Here is a 24,707-nt window from a genome sequence, read left to right as displayed (position 1 = left end):
TGATCACAAACACTCCTGTATGGGTTACCTTAGGCAGGGTTTGAACCTGCGTCTCCCGGTGGTCAGTCAGGTATCCTTCCCCACTGGACCATCTCTGGGGCTGCTCAACACAAAGACCCAGAGAGAAAGAAGAAACTTCACCTTCATCAACCTGCAGAGAAACAAAGTTTGTCTTTTCCTTCGGTTGCCCTTAAAACCTGTTAAACATGCAGATAATCCTTGGAAAACCCATTTAACACTTTCCAAGACATGAGTAATTACAAATCAAACCATTTAATATAGTGTAATACATTCATCTACACATTAAAATAACCTGAAACCTGCTTCACAGATGTGAAGAGACTCTGAAGTTGAGGAGGCTGAGTTGAAATATTGATGTGACTTTTCGGAGTCCTGGGAGCTCAACTGGAAGAGAAACTGCACCACTGTCTGAAGGTTCAAATCCCACCTTTGCCTTCTGTGTTATTAAGGAATCGCTTATTGTGAACTCCTCAGAGGAATAAACCAATCCCAATGTTTTTGTCTTCTTTAAGGACGAAGAGTAAAGACATTTCATCAACTCTCCAAGACAGGAAGTGGCTCCTAACTCAGCTAAAACAGAGGAGTAAGATCCTGCTGATGGGAGGCCACGCTGATGTTTGGGGAACAATTGATTCTGTTCTATTTGGTTATCTCTTAAGATGTTTTAAGAGGGTGTAAAGGGATAACAGAAGGAAAAGACAAACTGTGCAAACTTTGTTTCCAAGTTGAATAAGTTAAAGTTTCTTCTTCCTCTCTCTGGGGCTTTGTGTTGGTCAGCCTCAGTCCCGTGGGGGAGGATGCCGACCAACAGGGGTGTCGGACTGGGGGGGAAAAAGTACTTGGGGAAAACCAAATACTACACATCTGAGGAATTAACATCAGCAAAAAAGATTCAGCGTGCCGCTCCATCTAACAGTGTAGGCTATGTAATGTAAACACTGCCCTGCACACCTTTTCCCACTTTTGTGGAGTCAAGACTATCTGACTGTGCTGAGAAATAAAAAGAGTGGTAAATAAGGTACAAGTGCCTGAGCTTTAAAGGAATCATACACATAACATCTTGACATCGCTTTTAATGGTGGGAGTTGAGCATTACAAAGCAAGAGCAGACATCATTCAGTCATTCACAGATAAAATCCCTGATGAAACAACAATGCATATTATGGCTTCTTACAGCATGCTTTGTGAGCACAGATGATTAAAAAAAAAAAAAAAAAGTTTTCCATCATTTGTTTGGGGCAATTTTCTCTTGGGGTTATAGTAAAAGTAAGTCAATTCTTCATTGCTGCAAACCGGGAATAAAATACAGGGAAATATATTCTGTTGCAACCACAGGAACAGGACAAGTAAACAAATAAAGTGTTTCAAATGCCATTATAAATATATATATATATATATATATATAAAGAAACACGGTTTGCAATTGTGTTTCCAGCACTGTAGTGGTGGTATTTTTTCTGATAACTTCAATTTCTCCAGTGAACATGCAGGTCCAGTGTGCATCAATCCCTTTAATTTTAAGAAACATTCCAAGTGAAAATGCTATAATACGACAGCTTTTCCACAGTAATAAGCTTTACGTAAATCGGTGTTGAACATGATTTTGTGACAAATGTGTTGAGTTCAAGGAACTCAAATGACAGGCTGTCAACCAATGATTGGGTCAGTTTGACAGATCTTCTCTGAGACCCTCCCACTCAATATGCTCATCAAAAGCTGAAAATGCACATACAGATAACCAGTGCTGTATGCACATACTGTAATCCTGAAATGCTTGGGCTATCTGTGCCCATACGTAGTCACTGGCTTACCACTATATGTGGTCATATTGGGAAATCTGTCATAATAATGCACTTAGTGTAAGGGACATTGTAGTCTAAGAGCTTCCTGACTGTCCACAAAGCTCAGGCAGAGGTGTGCAGGTTTTTCATGATCTTTAAAAGCTTGCAGATTGCTTGAAACTTAAAATACTTAAAATTCTCAAATCTATTGGAAAGTGTCACCAAGTCTCTGGTGTGTCTTGTTCTCAATGGACTTGTTAGCACTAAATAAATAAATGTATGGAGGAAAAAAAAAGTTGGAAGGTTGACAGCCACATCACCATGCACTGGAGGGTTCAGTGTTTCAACTGCTGGGGGAGAAAGAGAGTGCTGACAAATAAATGAAAGAAAAGCTGGCAAATGTAATACATTTCCATCAATTATACTAAATGTCTGTACACAATGACAGCACATTGAATGTGCAAAGGACTGTATCTCATCCAAACTGTTGTTTCATAAAGTCACATAATACGCATACATCAGCATTCTGCTACTTGATTTATAAAATGGCAAACACAGCTTCAGGCTTTTTGTGTGGAATTTGATTTGTGGTATTGGATAAAAATCATTTCTCACTCTAGTTTTTGGTTTTGTAAACAGTAACATTCAAAGAAGCCCTCACCGACAGCCTGGAGAATGAAGAAAGATATATAAGCATCAGTAAACTGCAGTGTTTCTTATCTTAACATGGTCAGTCATACAAAAGGCCTGTGTATGAATGGAATCAAATACTGATTCACTGTGTATTTGAGTTTGTGTGCTTGTGTATGTGTGTAAAAGGCCCACTACTCCTCTATCTAATGATATTCCTGTAAACATTTCCAAATATCTTCCTTCCTTGTCTTTACATTCCTTGTTTGCTTACTCACTGTAGTCACCCATTAATTAAATAAATGAATAAATAAAGAAACACAATAGATAACATAAAATACATTCAAGTACATCAGTTCCTCAATACTGGAATGCAAGCAGGTTCTGTTTTTGCTGCTTGCACCACTCTACAGTCTGGTTGTGGGCTGATGGTTTGGTTTAGGGGCTACAGTACGTACAGTACATGCACCTCCACCATCTCAAACTGGCTCTCGGATGTTGAGAGGTTTTGAGATCATTTGAGCTGTTCTAGAGCTCAGTGACACCACTGTGTTTCTGAGGTAACTTCACCTCACACTGCCCATCCTAAACATGAGTGTCCCGGGTCATACTCTGCCCACCCCTGCAGCAGCTGTGGGCTCATTGGAGACCTCATGTATTTGAGGTTACACACCACAGGTTGCTTGAAGGTTATTTCAAAACACTTTGTAAATGGTGGTGCACTCATAGTGCAGTGAGGGTGCGGAACAGCTGAGTGAGGCAGAAGACAGAGGCGGTGAGCGCGGTGCACTGTTTGGCTAGCAGCTTGGTGCTCAGGTCCTGGCAGCTGCGCTTGCTGTTGGCTCGCTCTGCTGCCAGACAGAAGTCCCTGAATGAGCGAGCCACGTCTGCCAGGCCCGCGACGGCTTCTGCGTTCCTCCGGTCACACCGATCGCAACCAGAGAACCAGAGGCATATACCTGCCAACTCCACCAGGGTCCGGAAACTGTCGGCCAGGGAGTGAAGCATTGCCTCTGGGCTCTGTTCAATCCCCACCACCTTCTGGCAGCCTGACATCAGACGCCGTGCCTCTATCTGGAGCACCCTCTTGTTCTCGGTAAAGTGGGCAGGGCAGGTGTCCCTGGGGTGGCGACCTCCATGGCCTGTCAAGGATCGGTCAGCGCCGCTACTTTCCAGAATGGAAAGGAGCTGGTCCACGTCTACGCGGAGTACTTGGAAACCGGTTGGGGGTTCTGGGAAGTGCTGCTGGCCCAGCCGACTGATGGTGTCCTTGTGCGTTTGAGACAGGAAACGGTCCGAGGCGTCAGACAATGGTGAGAGGAGAGGGCTGAGCTCAGAGGTAGAAGAGGAGAAAAGGATGGAGCGTGGGAAGGAGGGGGAGTCGGTGGAGAGAAAGGAGGGACCGGGTGGAGAAGTCACAAGAGGAAGACCTGCTCCAGAAGCCGGAGTCACACCGCTGCTCTGTGTGCGGCAGGAGAACTCGTAGACCGTCAGCTCCTCGTCAAAGCTGTCCCCGCTGCTGAAGCAGTTGGTGTAGACCGGTGGGCAACCACAAGCATCCAGCGGCACCTGCACCCCTTCCACAACTGACTCACATCCAGACGCTAGCATAGAAGTGCAGCCAAACTCGGACTTTAAGGGTGGGGTAGTCTCCACCTCGGCTGGGCCCTTTGTCTGGGATGGATCCTCACAGATGGTAAACACCCTGCAGTCTGAGGAAAGGGTTTTTGAGGAGTCTGAAGTCTGCCCTGTAGGGCTACAAAGACCCATCAAAGGTCTGTCGCTACTGGTCCTACTTACTTTCTGTGACTGACTATGAAAAGGGAGTCCTGGCCCATTTAGATTCTGCGTGGTCACCACTATCGGAGGGAGGATAGAACGTGACTGATTGTTCATTTTATAACCTGGAATGTCTTCACCTGGACTTCGGACCCTCATCTTTGATTCTGGAGCATCTTTTATCGGCCCAGGAGTGTCCATCTTTAGGCCTGAAGTGTCTCTTTTGAGGCTGTTCACTATGGAGGCCGGAGGCTCCGTTATTGGTCCTGGTGCGTTCTTGACAGGCCCAGGAAGCTGATTTTGGTGTTGGGGTTTGGGCTCAGTTTGGATAGGCAATGGAGAGCTTGCTTCCTTCACCTCTAACACAGAATGAAAACTCTTTGCTGAGTTTTTTTCAACAAAAAACTCCCCATCCCTCTCGGATCCTATGACCGTTGTATCTGAATCGTCTGACTCCACTGATTCTGCAGTTGTGTCCATTTCAAAGTCTATTGTTTGTGTGACGTTATCAACGTCTGTAACTTTAATGATGATCTCTCTGTCGTCCCTACTGTTGTCCTCAGCAGGACTTGGAGGTACATTCCCTTCCACAGCTTGGTTGAGGGTTTCCTGGGAGCGCGATAAATAAAGTGGCAAATTTTGAATCTTCCCCCTGAGAGTGGAGGCAGATAAGCTACCCATAAAGCTAGGGGAACATGTCTGGAAGAGGAAGCGAGTTGGAGAAGGAGGCGCTTTGGAGAGATTGTGGACCGTGGGTGTTTTAGCTTTCACTAAGCTAGAACTAGCTAAACTAGCTTTGGCTTCATCACTTCGGGGCTTGTCTACATTTTGATTCAAACATGAAGCACTATCATGTGTAACCTTACTTTGCAATCTGGTACCTGAATTAAATGTAGGAGATGTGGCTTTAGTTGCAGCTCCAAGCTTTGCAGTGATAGAGTTTATAGCTCGAGTGTAATCAGAATTGACCAAATTAATCCTTGTATGAGCCTCAGTGTCGGTAAGAGACTTAACAGTCATTTGAGACTCGCCTTTACTTGATGTAGCCGCATTTGCACTGATGCTATGCTTTGTAGCTATAGCACAGTCATCTTTCTTGTCATTTAAACTGGAACTTAAGCAATTATTCACCTCATCGTCATCAAAAACATTGTCCGAATTGCTGCTGTCAGTAACTTCATCACTAGTAGTCACAGCAGAACTAAAAACATGAATGGCGTCCTCATTAACACTGGTGGTGATGTCTAAATGTAATTGTGCTTTTTTAGTGTGACTTTGCTTTCCAATGGACATCTCAGAATGAGATAAAGACATTTTGGTAGAGGTTCCCGTGTTTTCGCTGCCCCCCTCTTCCTTCAAAAAACATTCACTTTGGGATTTGTGAAGAACTGGTATTGGAGGTAGAGGGGATGAGGGTGGAGGTGGGGGCGGGGAGTATGATGGAGGGTTTGACTTACTACACACACCTTCAAGCTTAAGTTCCTCTATGTATGAGATTTGCTCTAGGGCAATCAGATGCGCTCCCAAAAGGCCATTACTACTCTTTTTATTCACATCTATCAAACATGTAGGCAGTGTGTTGGCCTCCGGCTGCCTCTCGGCACCTATGAGGGGTCTGCTTGAACTGGGTGAGTACTCTCTCACAACCTCTTTCTTCTCTTTTCCCCCCTTACCTTCCTCCACACTAGTTTCTGGCAAAAACATATGATTAGTGAACGGCCCATTCCCTGACACACTGGCTGTCTCCTCCTCCTCCTCTCCCTCCTCTTTCACCTCACCCATCTCCCTCGGTTCCTCCCCTTCCTCCTTTCCGTCACCCCTCCGGTCAGCACTCTCCTTCCCATCTGGATCCACCCGGCAGCGGACAACGGTGATGGTAGGAGACATTGCCTTCACCACATCTGTGACCGATTTGGATTCCATTGCATCGGGTTCCATCTCCATTTCTTGTTTCCTGGTCCTGGAGGGGGCCTGTGGGTCTCTAGTCTGCTCTTGAGACCCCAAACCACGGGGAGAGCCAGGTCCATGCGAGCGGGTTTTGGACAGGATTGGCTTTGACTCGAGCTGAGCCGGCTCCCCTTCAGAGTGAGTCAAAGAGGAGACCGTAGGACTGGGATTCTGGGTTTGCTCTGAAGGTTCAGGATCTGAACTCAGCATCTGTGCATCATTGGCTTCTGCTAAAAGGTTCTTATGACGCCTGCTTGAGACTAGGTCCTGCTTGTCTGGATCTGGCTCTGGATAGGACACCCTAGAGGTGTAATCTGTTTCCATGAAGGAACGGCGCTTACGGGATCTTTTCCTGAGCTGGAACAATGTTTCTCTGCCTCCTCCTTCCTCGTCTTCTTCTTTTCGGTCTTCTTCCACTTTTCCATCTCTGTCTGTGTCTGTCACCGAGACTCTGATGTCACTGAGACTGAGTGTGCTGAGGAAGTCCAGTTTCATCTCTGTGCGAATATCTACAAGACAGAACAATCTAAATTAACTCAACAATTTAACCTCCTGTAACACTTTATTTTTCCTTGAAGATTTATGTCCGATTGTGATTTCATGAACTAATTTATTTATATAATAGGGAATGAACGTCACTATCTTTGGGTAAGTGTGTGGTTTTTCACTGGGGATGGGGGAGACATTCAAGTCTTATTTTTGTCTTCCTCACTTTTACAGCTTCAGTTTGATTAATCTATACCCTTTGCATTCCAATTCTGGGATTGTTCCGGTGCTGCAGGAAAATCCGCCAGATGCATGTATTCTCCGTTTCCTTCCGCTTTCTTTGTGTTGTAATTTTAAATTCGGTGGATTAATGATAACAATTTTTGACTGCTCCTCAGATCTCTGCAGGGTAAATCCAGACAGCTAGCTAGACTATCTGTCCAATCTGAATTTTCTCTCGCACGACTATTTTGCAGCGGCTCCGTGCTGAGCTTAGTGCTGCCCATGACGATTGCGATTTGTTTAAAGAAATGCCATTAAACCAGAGCACATTTTCCTCCCATCCCCGAATGCTATGTGGAGTAGCCAGACCCTCCTTCAGTGCGCTTTGGAGGAGGGTCTGGCAAAGCAAGACTACAGTTTGATTTAGTCAACTATTACTAATACTAATACAATCTCTCATAAAACTGTCAAAGTGCCAAAATCCAGATAAGAGAGGAGATTATAAAAATCCTTCAATTATTATAACACTCATAGCAATTAAGCTTTAGCAGCAGCGACAGATTTAGAGACTTTTTCCCCCTGGGTTTCACCTGTCAAGCCACATAAGCTGGTGATTTTATTTGTGGGGGTTGTTGGGGCTGTATGCACTATGCAGTCTGCAGGCACCACTCTGTCAAAGAACAGTACTTATTCCTCCTCTGCTTTTCCTTCCTTAAAGTATGTTTTTATTTACAGTTAATATCCTGAAAAGGTGCTATGATTAAACAAGAATCAGCAGGAAATGACAATGTAGTGCACTTTGCAGTAAAATTGGCAATACTATTGTCATTTCATTGTCATGAAGTATCAGGTCTCTATCGAGGAAATTAAACATGGTTTTTAAGTAGGTTTGGTGCATTATTAATTCAGCAATTCAGCATAGACTTTTCTTTTCATGATTTTCATGGCAAGAACATTAATTAATTTCATCATAGTGTCTTGTTTTAGTTAAAGAACCTCTAACTTTATTGTGTCCCCATTCACTTTTAAAAACCAAACATGTTTGATGGGTGTAACTGAAATGTTGCTTTAAATGTTTAATGTGTGAAGAATCCAAAAACTGAGAAAATTCTGGATGAAATGAAGTAATAGGGCGCTGTGTCCATGTGTCTACTATTCTCCGGTTTTGGATTGTTTGATCACCGTGGAGGCAAATAAATGTAGCACAATATATACCTTAGTGGAGTAGAAGTATAAAGTAGCACAAATTAGAAATACTAAAGTTAAGTACAAGTACTTTAAAACTGTACTTGAGCACAGTGCTTAAGTAAGTGTGCTTAATTACTTTCCACCACGTCCACTGGACTAATAATTATGTTTTGAGCGTTAAGTGTAACGGATGAAATTATCTTGTCTTTTCTGGTGGAAAAGCATGGTTGCACTGAGCTCTAAAGGCTCTCTAGTCTGAATCTATATAATTAGTGGACCACATGCAGGTCTCTGGTACAGTAGGTGTGGTCAGTAGTGTGACCTACTACTTTCAATTATGTTACATTGCTGGATAATGCAATGTTATGTCCCTTTTGTTGAGTAAAACCTTCAACCACTAGATGGCAGCAAATGTGTTTTCATCACTTCACAGAGCTTAAAAATTATAGAAGATAATTGCGATTAGCCTCCCAATAAAAACCACATCACCTCTTGGCATGGCCCCCGAGCTTGGGTCTTCAGGTGAGGTGAAACGATCTCTGGCGTCAAAGAACTCTTCATCAGAGCTGCTGTCTCCGAAGCCAGGCGGTGGCTGAAGGATGGGGATAGGCTCCAGGTCAACCGCCTTACCCCGATCCTCCTCCACCTCCTCCCCATCTTCTCCCTCATTACGATGCAGGGTGTGGGGAAGGCTGCGAGCGCTGTCGGGGGTGATGTTGGAGCACAGTTTGTAGTAGCAGCGAGCGTCGCTTTGGTCAAAGTTAAACACAAACTCCAAGTGGGAGGAGGAGGATGAGGAAGGGGATAGCAGATGTTCTCTATGACTTCCCTCCGCGCTTCCGCTTCCTCTTTCATCTGCTCTGCTCAGCGACTCGCCCGTCTCTTTCAACATCTTCCTCCTCCTCCACCTCCGCCTCCTCAACTCCTCTTCTTCATCTTCATCATCCTCGCTGGCCTCCGGAGGACTCGGCAGGAAGTCCACAAGGCGGGAGAGCTCAGCGAAACACAGGGAGCTGTCGTCGGAGCAGGGGTTAGCTGAACCCTTTTGGACGTGGCGAAGGCTTGGAGAGGAAGGAACAGGTGCGAAGAGTTGGGGGTCGGCGCCGTCGCCTGACCTCCTGCAGCCGCCGCCTCCGCGAGTTGTGAGGTGGATGAGGGGATGGGTGTGGGCTGGTGGAGGGGCGAGGAACTGGGGCTGAACGTGCCTGTGAGAGTAGTGTGGATGAAGCTGTAGGGGAGGGTGGCCATGGGCATGAGTGTGTGAGGGAGCGTTGGGGTGAAAGGAGGAAGAAGAACATGAAATCAAGTCATCTTCCTCCAAAGCATCGAGGGAGTCGCTGGAGGGGCTGGTGACGACACGAGAGTCAGTATTACAAGAATCTGATGCTTCTGACAGTGACACAGATGGCTGCTCCTCTGCTGCTTGCACCTCTTCTCCACCTTCACCTCCACCTTCTTGTCCCATGTTTTCCCGCTGTTCCCCAGGATCGTTGTCCGTTACCTGGGTCTGTGTTTGCCGACCATCCGGCGCTCTCTCCGTCTCCTCCTCGTGCTCTGGATCTTCATTCTTATTCTCTCTGTTTTTATCTAGGGGAGACTTCTCCTTTTCGTTGTCGGCATCCTTTTCTTCCTTCTGCTTTTTATCCTCCCACGGTTTATCTCCCTTTTCTCTGCCATCTTTGCTTCTCCTTCTGTTCCTGTCTTTTCTTTTTCTTCCGTCTGGGTCCGACGAGGACCTGACGCGAGGGCACGGCCTCTCGTCATGAGACACCTGGGTGACCAGCGCTTCCATGTCGAAGTCGGAGGAGGTGTCTGAGTCGCTGCCACACCGTGACACATAACCTGTGAACACACACCAACATGGAAACAAGACAAGTTATTTATTATTTGGAACATCCTGGTGTGTGACTTTATGGATGTATGCATCGTTTTTATGGCTGTACATTACTGGAAATGTGTACCCTCCTCAGCCGACACTCTGTGCTTCTTGGAGTCGTGTATCCAGGGAAAGACGTTGAGGCTGGGGTCAACAAACACTCGACAGTACCCCGCTATTAGACAGGACATATCTTTGGCGGCGGCTGACTCCAATAGCAACGTGATGGGCTTTGTATGAGAAAGGAAAACAAGGAAAGCGAGGGAATGGAAAGACAATATCAGCAGTGGAAAAAAACACTAAGCATACAATAATCTTGTCGCATCCAAAAGGCTCATACTATTGATGAAAAAGCAGTTCTACTTCTTTTCATGCTGAAGTCTGCACATTGTTTACAGGAAAGGGTAGACAAAATAATGCAAACAGCTCAGTATAAAACTATTTTAAAGTAATAAATCACAATTAAAAACACAGCTATATGTTAAGTTGAATGCTAATTCCTAGTATTCTTAAGCTATAAAACAGGCAGTTTGAATCCTTAAGCTTCAGAGGATAAATCTCCTGTGAGCAAACTGCCGGTGCATCAAACAGCACCAACAGAGGGTGAACAAATAATGCTAATTGGTATGCAACCCTAATATTACCCACCTTTAAATAGCAGTGCTTATAATGCTGATATACTGACTTCAAAGTAAAAGTGCTTTTTGACGGAGGTCAGTAGTTAGGGCTGGGTATCGTTTAAACATTTTAGATACTGATACCAATACGTCGATATCAATTCAAATCCATTTTAAAGTGCTCATATTATGCTTTTTGGCTTTTTCCCTTTCCTTTGTGTTAGATATCTTTTTTGTGCACATTATAGGTTTACAAAGTGAAAAAGCCCAAAGTCCCCCACAAAGGGACTTATCATCTCCAACAGAAAACACTGTTCACAAACTGCTCCAAACAGCTCTATTATAGTCCAGCCTTTACTTCCGTGACGAACGTGAGTCACTTTGTAACACACGTTATAATGCTCGCCTGGCTGCTAGCGTGGCACGCCCTCATACTCTGCAATTGACAAGCTAGCAGTACTTCCTGTGCATGTGCGACTCCCAACAAAGATGGAACAGAAGTGAGAGGTCTCACTCTGTAGCTAAAACAGAAAGCTCAACACACAGGGTGAAAAGAGGAGCTGCAGCAATGTGCAGTACAACAAATATATGGTGTTTTCTGAAAATTCAACCACATAAACCTATTCTGGTACAACCTCTAAATACAATTATGAACCTGAAAATGAGCATAATATGAGCACTTTAACAAAAATAAATTACAACATTACACATTATGACACAAATATTTTTATTTATTTTTCAGCTCCTACTATGTGAGCCGTCTTTGTGTAACGTAGAGTTTTTCCTGCGTGCCTCTATGACGTGTAACTCTAAACAGCCAATCACACACATTATTAGATCTTGGTAGAAGCATGTTGCATGCTTTTTGGCTCACTGACTGTGATGAGATTTGCTCCTTAGGTACTGAAATTGGGTATTGAATGACAAGGCACTTTTTGATACTCCAAACTAAGGAGGCCATTTTGTTGGTGCCTAAAAAGTATTGAATTCAGTACCCAGCCCTAGCAGTGTTTGTCTCCCCCCTGTGTGTTGGGTGTGCGGGTATATTCCTGCTCTTACCTTGATGTCCTGCAGGTATATTTTCACCAGGCTGACCTTGTCGGATTCAGGCAGCAGCTCGATGCGCGTGATGCTGGTGAACTCTGTGAGGGGGGACAGGATGCCCAGTTTGTGGTTGACCACCTGACTCACCCCGTAGCGCGCCCCTACCAACAGGGTCACCATCGACTCCCTGTCCTGAAGCTGAAGGGGGGGGATTGTCGAACAGAAAGAAATTGTAGACAATGAGAAGATTGAAACTTCAATGAACTGCATCCCAACAAAAAAGTAAATATACATAGAAGCTGTGTCTCAAATCAGAAATGTACATTTACTGTCTGATCAAGTGTAATGCTGGATAGGTTAATGAATAATAATGCATCATATTTTGAATGTGATATTTTAGGCGTAAAATCTAAATCTGCAACGTAACCAGTAACATTTCTCTGTCAGGTACCTGTAGTAGTACAATGTTTTCCTCTGAAGTAGAAGTACACAGTAAGTCAGTAGTATAAAGTTGGGGTGCATATTAAGTACTTTAAGGGCCTTCTGTAAATTATTTTGGGGTATAATGGTTTTGGAGAAAGCTGCAAGCAGCAATACAGGAGGCCAAGCAATCGGCCTGTTTCCAACAGGCACGTTTTGAATGGGCACTGCTCTAGTTTCATTTTGGAGGCTCCTTCAAAGGCAGCCAACAAATGCAGCCTCTTTTTACTAAATTTGGAGGACACAACTGATGTATCCTTTGCGGCCCAGGATTCCCAGCACTATTTTGGTATTTGAGGAGAAGAGTAAAGCAGCAGAGAAACAGAGAGGATAACGTGTTTTCCTTTTCTCTTCCCTTCTCTCTGTGATAAGGAACATTCTGGAGATAATGGGCCTGCAGGACAAACTGACTCCCCCTGCAAAAAAATAACATGGAGCAATTAAAAAAAAATACATGTACAAGTGATTTTAAATTTGTTTTATTCATGCAATAAGTTTTAATCATGTTAATAAAGACTTTAGCTGCAATTTGTTCTGTTGACGTTGTTAACTGCCATGTTTGTCTTAGGACTGTCCCGGGTCAAAGACGGTGTGGGAGGGACTGCTGCATTCCACCTGACCCTCTTTCCTAATTGCCTTCATCCCAGTGGACAGTCTAGGGCCAAGTACAGCAGAGGGTGAGCAGGAGGAGGAAGAGGAGAAAAGCCGGCCGGGTCCACAGAGAGAACGAGAGAGACGATAAGCTGCTTGAGCTTATAAAGGCAGACATGAGGTAGCAGAGGGAGGCAGAGGAGAGAATGGACAGGCTCTTCTCTCTACTAGAAAAAATTAGGAAAGACCTAAAAGAATGTCACAAACTCATTTCGGAGATTGCTTGATTGGGCCTTAGCGGTTGTTGAAGGATGGTGCCGAGGTAGAGTCCAAGTCAAGTCTCAAGTCTCTCGTGGTTATATTGAGTGTTGCATCAACTGCTGCTTTTCATCCAGGTGGCTCAGAACACTGCATAGCTATATAGGAATTCAAAGCATTGCAGCCAACGGGACGTAAATCATTTTGTCATAATATCTAGCGAATGACAGTCAGTTAACTCTCCAATTTTGTAGCTAAAGCAAGAAGCAAGCTAACATTAGATGGCCAATGCTGAGCTAAACATGTTTGCTAACTTATCAGGGTGCGTTTTCAGGGGCCTGATAAAACTAGCTAAAACTAGATGTGTTTGAGCCAGAATCCTTTATCTTGATACCACATATTTTGCATTCAGTGCTTCTTTTGTTTGGGCCTTGTTGTCTGATGTTTTAAACCTAAGCTTCTGATCAATGGCACAGCAGCTGCCGGTGCCGTCAACATGATTACTGTCCTCTCTCACGTGTAGCTGCATGCAGCAGATATACGTTATGTATTACTTGTTATGTAGGTAAGTTACAATCTTTATTTCATACAAATAAAGATTGTTCAAGAGTCTCGCATCTCGAGTCCAAGTGGAGTCTGAATTCTCAGTCAAGTCTAAAGTCACTGTGTGTGTGACTTAAGTGCGACTCGAGTCGGAGTCTCAAACTCATCTCTGAATTGGGACACAGCTATAGTAAACAGTCGGAAACCCTACCATCATGGTGGCACTGAAGGATTTCCCTCCAAATGACTTGAGTTCACAAAGCTCCTCCAGGTAGTTTAACCGTGTCTGATCGACTGACAGACCCTTCTGCTTGGGATCATTCTGGGATTGGCTCTTTTTCATGTGGTAGCTGATGGCCTTCCTCAGATCTTTCTCTCGCATGTTCCTCAACAAGGTGGATGACACAAAGTTCTCTATGCCCCACGTCTTCCTAGAGCAAACACAGAAACACAGGCTGAGGGGGGCTGTTTGTGTGTACAAGAATGTTAGAGAGCTGAAACTGCATTGAGAACGTGCGAATTTAGAGTAAATATGACTGGATTAGTATCTCCTTTGAATTTCAAATCGTGAAATGCATTCTTGATGCTCACCTAAAAGGGTTGAGTGCTACAAGACTGCAGTTGAACTATGCCACTTGTGTAACTTTGTGACTGTTAGGGAAGGGCAGGGTGCTGCTCAAAAGAACAAGTTCAATAAATAATTATTACTATCCCTCCAAAAAGGTAGGATCATCATGGAACCCCACTTTGCTCTGTGCTCTTTACTAGGAGTAAAATACAGTGTTAATTATAGTTAAATTTAGTGGATATAAAATGTGTGTGTGTGTGTGTGTGTGTGTGTCTCACGTGATCATCTTCAAGTTGGTCTTTGGGGACTGTCCACAGCTCGCCAATCTCTCCTGGATGTGCAGCGCAGCGAGTCGCAGAGCGGTGTTACACCTCATTTCGATTGCAAAGCGCTCCTGCAGCACATCATTCACCCCCTAACACACACAAACCATACAACACAGTACAGATGGTAAAACAATGACATACAAAATAATAAAAAGAAATAGAACCAATTCAGAAAAAATCTTATGTTTTGTACACATTTTAGGACCAACAATGGTTTGTAAACTAGTAATATGTCTCATTTGCAGCATTTACTTTAACAACAGGAGGTAACAGAGCTTAAAAATAGTAACAAGAACTTACTGTGGAAACAGGGCAGGAATAAAACTGTGGTTGGATTTGAATGAATCAAAAACTGCATATTTAAAAACAAGCTGACCTTTCAGTCTGCCGATGTACATCATGGTGAAATACACAGCACACACAATATAAAGCAATAACTGGGCTTTTTGGAGGCGTTGTAAAACTTTGCTTTAGGGTAAGTTAAGGGTGTAATGGAAAACCTACAAATTATAACAAGTATCCAAATAGATTTGCAATATGAAGAGTAAACTGCCACAGCCTGGGGGTTACTGTATCTGTGGCTCAGACGTTCATCAATCTACCTGCAGGTAGAGGTACTCAAAGGCATTGGGATCCTGCTGCAGCAGCGTCTGGAGGGGTTTGGGCATGAAACAAACACGGAACAGACATCTGTAGTCATGGGCCTCTCTCTTCTGGACCACCTGAAGGAAGGAAGAAAGACAGACAGACAGACAGACAGACAGACAGACGGAGAGACAGACAGACAGACAGACAGACAGACAGACAGATTTAATTCTTTTTTCATACGGTCGCAGATTAAACCAAATGGAGCTGTAGTGTAGATGTAGAGATAGATGTACATTTGAGGAGACGTGAAACAATTGTTAGTGTGTATGTGTGTGTGTGTGTTTACCTGCTGTATCTGCTCTTCCTCATGTAGCAGCAGTAGTATGGTAATGCTGTGCTGCTTCTCCAGCACCAGGGAGAAGTGTTCAATACGGCTCAGAGAAAGCTTTTCCTTCAGTGTCATCACAATGTCCTGATGCACAAAGAGCATTGCATCTTGAGAGACAATATTTGATGACATCGGGAAACATAATTGCTGAGGCATGTAGGTCTCAATGCAGCAATGGAAAGTCTGAGTAGTTGGCACATCTAGGAAACGGATGTACAGTATATCTGATGCTAATAAAAACTGAGGGAGTGAGTACATCACATCAGTTTGAGCTTTTAAATCAAACTATACATTCAATCCAAATTTTGTCTCAGTTATAAAGTTAGATTTAAATATGAAGCCTACTGCAGACCTGACCCTACATCACAGCATGAGCATCAATATTGGCTTCAGTTTTGGACTTCATTAAGAATCACAGAGAACACTTCCATTGCATAAGCACATCATGAACCTCTGTCAAGTATCCAGTATGAATAATAATTAATAGGAATGGATATCAATATGGTAGACTGTAGCATGGCATAATACTGTACCTTGACTGTGGTGCTGGAGTCAAATTTAAAGGCCTTGGTCTGCCCGTTCTCCAGATACACCTTCAGAACATTAGGCAGGAAGAGCAGCGAGTTGCCCTGCAAAGCAGACATGGGGTCAGGGGACATGTCAGATGAAACTGTGAACGTCTTAAAACCTGCTGGTTCCAGTGGATTAGACATAACAGCCTGACAGGGAGATATGAGATAGTTCAGAAAATTAAAGCACTTTGTGTCCCTGTGCTTGAGACACAGATTTAATTGGAGGTTTTTTATTTGCCCGTCGGTCTGGATAATAATATAAACATAAAGTTTATGAATGTAGCACTTATCAAAACCTCAGATTACAAGGGAATTGCAAGGGAAAAAAAGACAAAATAGAGAAACTTACATATACATGTTACATATGTATTCCATGCATACATAAACCAACATGCATACAGACATGCAGACACATTTACCTAAATTGTATAATGTTACAAAAGCCTTTCAATATTAAAACATTTTCGCTATTGCAATTGCAAAAAGATATTGATTTTGCAAGACTGGGTTCAAGTAGGTTTTTAAGAGTTACAGCAAAAGCTTGGTCCTCTTTAGTCTTTTATCTTGACATGGAAACAGCTAACAGGTTCCTGCCTTACGACATCAGACAGTAATTCAGAGATACAGTCTGGGGCCAAGCCATGAAGTGCTTTAAAAGTAATGACCAAACTCTTTTATTTGATTCTTTAAGAAACTGGTAGCCAATTTAAATAATGAATCACATTTAAGGTGAAGGGCTTAGTGTTGTTGGAAAAGGGACCAAGTGAAGACTATTCTGTATGCCAATTTCAACCAGATTTCCAGAATATTGGCAAAAGAATTATTGGAGCTGGTGGGGCTAATTGAGATTGCACAATAAGAAGGCGCAATGAGATGATATCATTAAAAAGCACCAGTCAAAGCCCAAATAGTGGAAAACCATGTGGAAAACATGATGGAAATATGACATTTCGCTTTGTTTCATGTATTAATTTAAGGAACTTTACAGTCTGCTCAACGCTCCTCAGAGATCTAATCCTTTCGTTTGCCGCTATTTTTAGTCTCTTCAGTGAAGATTCAGTGGGCGTTAAGTCAGATGCCTACATCATGCTTTATTTGCTAAGTCTGTTTCCATTGAACACATTTTCAGGCTGTTCTCATTCACTGTTCATATATACCTACGAAAAGTAATTAACTATTTAATTAGTAAATAACCCATGTAATCATGAGCCAGGAAGTCAGGCGGTGTAGTGTAAAGAGCAACAAAGTCTGTGTAAGGAGGAGGTCAGGGTGGATGGATGGGTCAACAAACACAGGACTTTCACCCAGGAGGTCGCTGTTTGCGTGAAAGCAAAATTCAATGTAGACTTACTTTAACTTAAACATACTTAACTAATGCCACGTACGCAAGTTACTTAACAACCCCTAACCCACCCTAACCCGCAATCTTTTCCTAAACCTCACCAAGTAGTTTTGGGCTTGCACAAGCGCACTTAATATAGCTCATGATGCTGGACATTTATACGTAGGATAACGCACAAATAATTTTGCATAATTTTCCGTAAGATATCATACGAACCGTTTGAGGATACATTGCACATTTTGCTTTTACTGATATAGCAACTTTTCCACCACAGCTTAAAATGTCTTTACGCGGGGCGGGTTCGACTCCGACCCTCGGTCCTTTGCCGTATGTCGTCGTCACTCTCTCCCCTCTTTCCTGTCAAATCTTCAGCTGTACTATTAAGTAAAGGCAAAAAAGGGAATTATCTTGAAGAAAGTTTTTTTTTTGCATTTTCTTGCGTTTTTTTGCGAATTTTCTGCATTTCCACTTGGTGCAAATTGAAAATGCACATAAAAACAGCTGGATGGAAATGCAACTAATGACATGGATTTAAGTTTTATTGCAACTGAATTGAACACATTTCACAAGCACTTCTGCTTTTACACCTACATTTTATAAAATTTGGCAAATTATCAAAATGAAATAGCTTTACATGACAACATATTTACAAAAAGGGAAGAGAGGGATTAGCCTAGTCTCATTTTCAGCTCTTCTCACAGAGCTTTTCTCCCCATAATGTGGCCTGTTTCTGTCTGCCTAGCTTGTTCACTGTGGTGAGTCACCATCCCTGTTCTCTTATCATTTTAGAAAGTGTTTTTCTGTAATGACACTCTGATGTAATGTGACATTAATGTCTGCATGTTGTCAAAGTTCAAATGGAGAGCGTTCACATTTTAGACAACCCCTCCCATGGCACTCTCCCATCTTCCATATTTCTTGTTTCCTCTCCATTTTAATGATGGCTGTCTCTTCCTTATCTCCCTCTACCTCCCTCCCTAATCTGATGCTCATTGTCCTGTAGTCACAGACATTAGGACTGGAGGATGAGGCAGACATCGATCCGTGTTTTCTCTGGGATTAGTAATGGGCACTCCAGCCTCTGTGGTTTTCCTCATCCAGCTAATTTCACATCCGCTGGTAGGATGGGAACTCTGACCAGCCAGAGCCAGGCTTATAAGAGAAAAACTGCATACTATGTGATAATACTGACCAATTATAAAAAATTGCTCTTTATCATTATGCCAAGGTACAACTACAAATACAACTCTTGTAAACCAACAAAAATTATGTTTACATTCAGTGTTAAAATGCACTGTGTATCCTTGAGGCCTGACAAATGTGTTGAGAGTATTTCCTTCTCCATAAAAACATTGTTTACATCCATGTTTACTAGCCTGCAGTCTCCTTCTTCCCTGCCTTCTGTTGGGAACCAAGCAGTGTGGTTAAACACTCAGAGCATGTGACCTGACTGTATCTGTGTTTTAGTTTACTGAAAACTGATAAAGTTAATGTAATAAAAGTGTGGTACTTTGGCTCGACTACAGCTCTGTAAGCAGTCTGCAACACCTGCAAAGAAACACTAGCATGTTCAAATTTCAGGAAGCTATGTTTGTTTTTATTTATTCATCTTTTGACTGTGTATTATGTTTAAAGTTTCAGTTTTATTAAATAATTGCTTAAAGCATTTAAACTAACTTTTGTGTTTGGTTTGGAACATTCCAAAATGTTAATTTTGACTAAAAATAATTTCATTTTCACTGTAAAATGCATATCGGTTTCAAATATCGGTTATCGGTTTCATTAACTAATAATAATAATAATAATAATAATAATAATCTGTATCATCTCTGAAAAAACAGTATCATTCGACCCCTCGTAAGATTGTGTATCGCGTCACCCACATCCATGCATGTCCCTGTGTGTGTGTGTGCATGAGATAAACAAAACGGGGACCATAGAGCTCCATGAAACTTAACAGGGAACCACAGGGTTCCCAACCTGGGGGTCAAGACCCTCACAAGGGGTCCCAAAATATATCACAAGATTTAAAGGAATAAGAGAATAAATTATTATTGTTACACAAAATAAATTAAGTTTAGCTGTTTTCATCAGGTATCTAAAAATTCAAATAGAAAACTTCTTTGGCGTAGCTTGTTTTCAAAGGTTGGCAACACCTGCCTTCACTTCATAATAAAAGTATATGTTCAATATTGCCGTTGTTAGCCTTGGTACGCAAAACAACCATTTACTGAAAGAGAGACAATGGATGTGTGGGGTTCAAGTCCACATTAATACTTTCTATGAGCATGTGTGAAATGTCAAACTACAAACTGACATTATCCCATTTTTAAACCCCACTGACACCTGGTACTGTATTAACATGATCTGTATCTGGATATCCAATGTCGAGAAGGAAAAGTTAATGCAAGTACATTGGCTGCATTATAAAGAAGCATCAAGACCGGCAAAAAGGTACAGACAACCCTTAATAACAGGTTCAAATGTAAAGGCCAATGACTTGGTGTATTTATCCAGATAATGTATCCAGATAAGCTTGTAAATGGGACTGGACATTAACACAGTGGACCTGAAAGAGCAGAGTGCCCAAAAGTTTTGCTGCTAAATTTATTGATATGGAGTGAAATTCATCTGCTAACACTGACAGCCAATCAAATTTGTAAGTTATTAGCATCAAGGCTGCAGAATAACTGCACCCCATTGTTCTCTCACTCACCTGAGAGTGTCCATTGACTTCCACCTCCTCAGCAAAGTGAACTTTCACTGGGTTGGACCTGAGCTTCGCTCTCTTCTCTGGTGTGATGAATGATGACTTTGGTCCCTAGGAAGAAATAAATCAATAAATCAGGTTGGCATAGTATTTTTGTTTTAAATAATTAAACTAGGTCTGAATTTGGTACATGTATGATTTCAGTGAAGCACAGTGAAGTGGTACATATGAGCGAAATGAAAAGATACACAGCACGTTGCTTTTGCATGCATGCATACAGGAATGTATTATTTAATAGGTTGATAATATATACCCTGTTATTCTTTGGTTGACTTCTACGGTAGGTTCCAGACTAAAACTTGCAGTTAAAATCATTTTGCCATCTTTAATACCATGAATGACATTAAAGCTATTTAACTATTCAAAACTATTAGGCCTATGTCAAACCAAAATGTCCATGATTTCAAATCGGTTGAGATTATGCAAAATGCTCAGGATAAGCTTTGATTATTTAATTAAAACAAGTTGAAAATGTTTTAAAAAAATCACAAGCACTGTCCGGGGAGGGTGTGCACACTGGATACTGGATAACGTTAATATTGCAGAAATGTAGACAACAGGAAGAACAATGAGAGTAATTATGATATATTGATGGGTGCATCCATACACATGCATTAATTAACCTTACTTTGCACTTCTTTCAAGGGATTTACATACAGGAGATATCAATTTTGCTTTTATATTAATCCTAATGTTACAATACCCAAGATCTCCGTCTGTAATTATCTCTCTTTTCTTTGTTCGTTCGGCCATAGTAACTCCCAAAAGCCAGAAAAAACTGTGTGCCTCTTCAAACACAGTTAAGTTGAAAAGCGAGACTGTTGAGTTAGCACCGCCTACTCTTTCTGGCAGACCAACCGCTGCTGGGTGATGGAAAACGCATCACTAACTGTGCGCTGCTTGTGACTTTTCTCAGTAATGTTGGCACAGACACGCAGTTCTAATACTGCAAATGCAGCGGCTATCATCAGCGGTCCATAGGCTGAATCAACATTGTGTAACCTTTTCCAGCGGCAGATAAATAACTTAACAGACATTTTTATTTAAAAGAAAGAAAAGGGTTAAAAAAAAAAAAAAAAAAAAAAAATAAAAAATAAGCGCATTGTTGCCTCCATTACTGCAAACCCAGTTAGTGGTGGATTGAAAGCACCAGAAGAAAATGTGAAACAATCCTCCTGCTCTTATTCTGCTGTCTGATTATAACAAAAAACTTTAATCACTTAGGCATGCCTTGGTTCGTGTTTTGTGACCATCAACAAGCACGACAGAGATGACTATTTTCTGGGAAATGATAATTCCTCAAAGTTCAATAATGATTTCTTGGAGGAGCGGTGAGCTATGAATCAGATGGTAAAGATGCTTCCATCAGCAGAGCCGCTGATGAGAATCACTGAGGAGCAGCTGTTTATTTACCGATCTACTTCACCTTCAAGCAAACATATACATCAGCTTCACAGATTGAGATCCCACACACACACACACACACACACACACACACACACACACACACAGTGTGCGTCTATCTGAGGCTGTGGGGGGAGGGTCCGAGGGTGTACCATGCGGTCACTGTTAACACTGATGTACTGTGGTGGGAACTTTGTGACAGGGCGCCTGTTAGCGATGACGCTTGACCTCAAGCCGCACTGACGTGCTGATTAATGAGTATGTTTACAACAGCGATTCAAAATCCCATGTAGAGACACTGCACATCTCTAATATGTAAGCATGTGTACACATGCATGCCTGTGTAGGTTTGTTCTTTACAAGACGAAATGTTCATCTAAAATGCTGCTGTAATTGGATGAGTCTGCATCTAATTAAATGTCTTGAGAATAGAATAGATGTGTATTTCCATTTGCACAGGTACATTGACATTTTTGTACATTGTTGTTAGAGTCAGCTCTACAAAAAAATATGAGAAGAAATACAATAAAAATATATATAACTATATAAATATAAAAAAAATTATAGATAGATAGCTATATATATATATATATATATAGATAGATATATAGATAGATAGATATAGATAGATATATAGATAGAAAGATAGATATAGATATATAGATAGATAGATAGAGATATAGAGATATAGATAGATAGATAGAGTAGAAGAACAATATAAAAGAGAAAACAGCTGTAAAATAAATAAAGTTATAATTGCGGAAATGCAGCGGAAACATACGCTGTATAAAAACGACGGTATTGATATTATCGCACCTGAGAGGTGTTTATTTATGTGTAAATGTGAAGTGTGTGTGCACGTTTGGGTGTGATTAGTTTGATACAGTAGTCTTACCAGCATCGTTCTGAGGACAGTCATTGTCAACGTATCTTGACACTCCCTGAAAAAAAAAAAAGGGTGGCTGGAAAGGTTAGACATGATCTGCATAGTTTAATTTTAAACAGCATTTTCTGTTGTATGTGTTGATGTGTGTGTGTGTGTGTGTGTGGGGGGGGGGTGAACTATCAGTGTGGACCTGATTATCTCAGCAGCTTGCTCCGGGGTCAGGTCATCAACAGCGATGTTATTGATCTTCACAAGCTGGTCGCCAGGGACGAGCCGACCATCTGCAGGACCACCTGGACACACAAAATGTCCTTGTGTTGTCATGATTGAGGGTTTTCAATTTGGCCTGCTTTCATACTGCAACTGGGGTTGATGACAGGCAGCAGCTCGTATTCTAGTGCTCTCCTTTCATCTCAAACTGATGCATAATTTTCATCTCCAAACCTAACCATCCCAGCACAAGGAGACCAGCAATCTAAGCACTGGAACCACCTTCCTATCAGTTAGCGTTTAACATAATGTTACCTTACATTTATTGTCCTGGGGTCATCATCCAGCACTAAATATTGTTGTTACCACTACTGATAACATAACAAATAGTCAATGTACAAGTAATTGTGTTTTATATCACTGTATTAGTAGAGGAATGGAAAGAAAATCTTGTACAGCCTGCACTGTTAGAGCATATGAACAACAGGGTTGTGACGAGAAGTTATAGTGGATGTTTGCAATTGGAGATGATTTCTTGCACATCCTATGCTCAACAACTGCTCCATCTTAAAGGATAGATTCATATTTTTTCAAGTCTGTCTTAAAGGGGTGATAGAATGATTATATAGGGTATTTCACACTGTTCCTTATGGTCTCCTAATGGGGTATGTAACATTAGTTGGGCTGAAAATGGCCTGGTTGATATTTTATTGGCCCTTATGCATCCCTGTGTTTTGGCCCTATTTGTAACAAGAGCTTTTCTTCCAAATATGGTATGGTCATGAATATTTAGATGAGCTCGCGCTGCGCGCTTGGTTGAGCCTTAGCCCCGTACACACACATAGAGACGCGCGCTGATTGGTTGAGCGACTCGCCATACACACGCATTAGAGGTCGTGTGCTGATTGGTTGAGCGAATCTCCAATACACATACATTAGAAACGCGACAGAATCTCATATTCCAGACACTGCAATGTTTCCTTACCAAATTCACTTCTGAGACTTTTTTATGCGAGAAATCAACGATATAAAGCTCAAATATGGGCCGTTTTACGAAAATGGATGGCTAATTGCAAATTTGGTAAAACTGTGTGTCGGAGTTCAGCTGCCTGTGTTGCTGGCTCGCCGCCTGGCCTGCCTTCCTCCACAGACCCCGGCTTGCTGTGAGCCCGATTGAGCTCCGGAACGGCTGCTGCAGCCCACAGCACCTCATACCCGCGCAAAGTCACCGTTTGGGCTGGTGGACTACTACCAAACGCCACTGCCCTGACAAAGCGCCAGGGCCTGCATCTCCTCTTTTCCTGCTAGCTAAATGGCCCGTGTGTGAGAGCGCGGTCAGCGAGCTTGTTACACCAGCAATCTCTTACCAAATGTTACACACATGTCACGCCACTTAGCTATACAACATATAACTATATGTTTTATAAAGCTAACAACGGTGTCCGATTTCAAGTTAATGAATATTTGTGAGCTGTACGGGTTTCGTTAGCTGCGACTGTCCCTGCAATCCTATGTGTACAGATTGCGGCTAGTTAGCTTCATTTTTGGTCGTAATTTGAGTATATTTACAGTTTGAATTTCGTCACGCCACTTATACAACATCTAACTATATGTTTTATAAAGCTAACAACTGTGTCCGATTTCAAGTTAATGAATATTTGTGAGCTGTAAGGGTTTCGTTAGCTGCGACTGTCCCTGCAATCCTATGTGTACAGATTGCGGCTAGTTAGCTTCATTTTTGGCGTAATTCGAGTATATTTACAGTTTGAATTTCGTCACGCCACTTATACAACATATAACTATATGTTTTATAAAGCTAACAACGGTGTCCGATTTCAAGTTAATGAATATTTGTGAGCTGTAAGGGTTTCGTTAGCTGCGACTGTCCCTTCAATCCTATGTGTACAGATTGCGGCTAGTTAGCTTCATTTTTGGTCGTAATTCGAGTATATTTACAGTTTGAATTTCGTCACGCCACTTATACAACATATAACTATATGTTTTATAAAGCTAACAACGGTGTCCGATTTCAAGTTAATGAATATTTGTGAGCTGTAAGGGTTTCGTTAGCTGCGACTGTCCCTTCAATCCTATGTGTACAGATTGCGGCTAGTTAGCTTCATTTTTGGTCGTAATTCGAGTATATTTACAGTTTGAATTTCGTCACGCCACTTATACAACATCTAACTA

General features: G+C 42.1%; 1 protein-coding gene across 2 annotated transcripts in view; it reads right to left on the bottom strand.

Annotated features, from left to right (window-relative positions):
* Positions 1-1,076: 1,076 nt before the first annotated feature.
* The window catches only part of LOC120556643 (FERM and PDZ domain-containing protein 1), a 56,813-nt gene continuing 33,182 nt past the window's right edge, over positions 1,077-24,707 (bottom strand). For both annotated transcript variants that reach the window (XM_039796290.1, XM_039796282.1), the window contains exons 5-16: positions 22,498-22,600; positions 22,317-22,362; positions 19,964-20,068; positions 15,867-15,962; positions 15,292-15,417; positions 14,960-15,079; positions 14,310-14,446; positions 13,675-13,894; positions 11,607-11,789; positions 10,016-10,160; positions 8,544-9,896; positions 1,077-6,667 (exon numbers count right to left, since the gene is read on the bottom strand). In XM_039796290.1, coding sequence (XP_039652224.1) covers positions 3,156-6,667; positions 8,544-9,896; positions 10,016-10,160; positions 11,607-11,789; positions 13,675-13,894; positions 14,310-14,446; positions 14,960-15,079; positions 15,292-15,417; positions 15,867-15,962; positions 19,964-20,068; positions 22,317-22,362; positions 22,498-22,600 — 6,146 coding nt within the window. In that variant the 3' untranslated portion in view covers positions 1,077-3,155. The remainder of the gene's footprint in view (positions 6,668-8,543; positions 9,897-10,015; positions 10,161-11,606; positions 11,790-13,674; positions 13,895-14,309; positions 14,447-14,959; positions 15,080-15,291; positions 15,418-15,866; positions 15,963-19,963; positions 20,069-22,316; positions 22,363-22,497; positions 22,601-24,707) is intronic.

This window comes from Perca fluviatilis, chromosome 1 (genome assembly GCF_010015445.1).
Source record: "Perca fluviatilis chromosome 1, GENO_Pfluv_1.0, whole genome shotgun sequence".
Lineage (NCBI taxonomy): Eukaryota > Metazoa > Chordata > Actinopteri > Perciformes > Percidae > Perca > Perca fluviatilis.
This window is presented reverse-complemented; position numbering and strand designations above follow the sequence as displayed.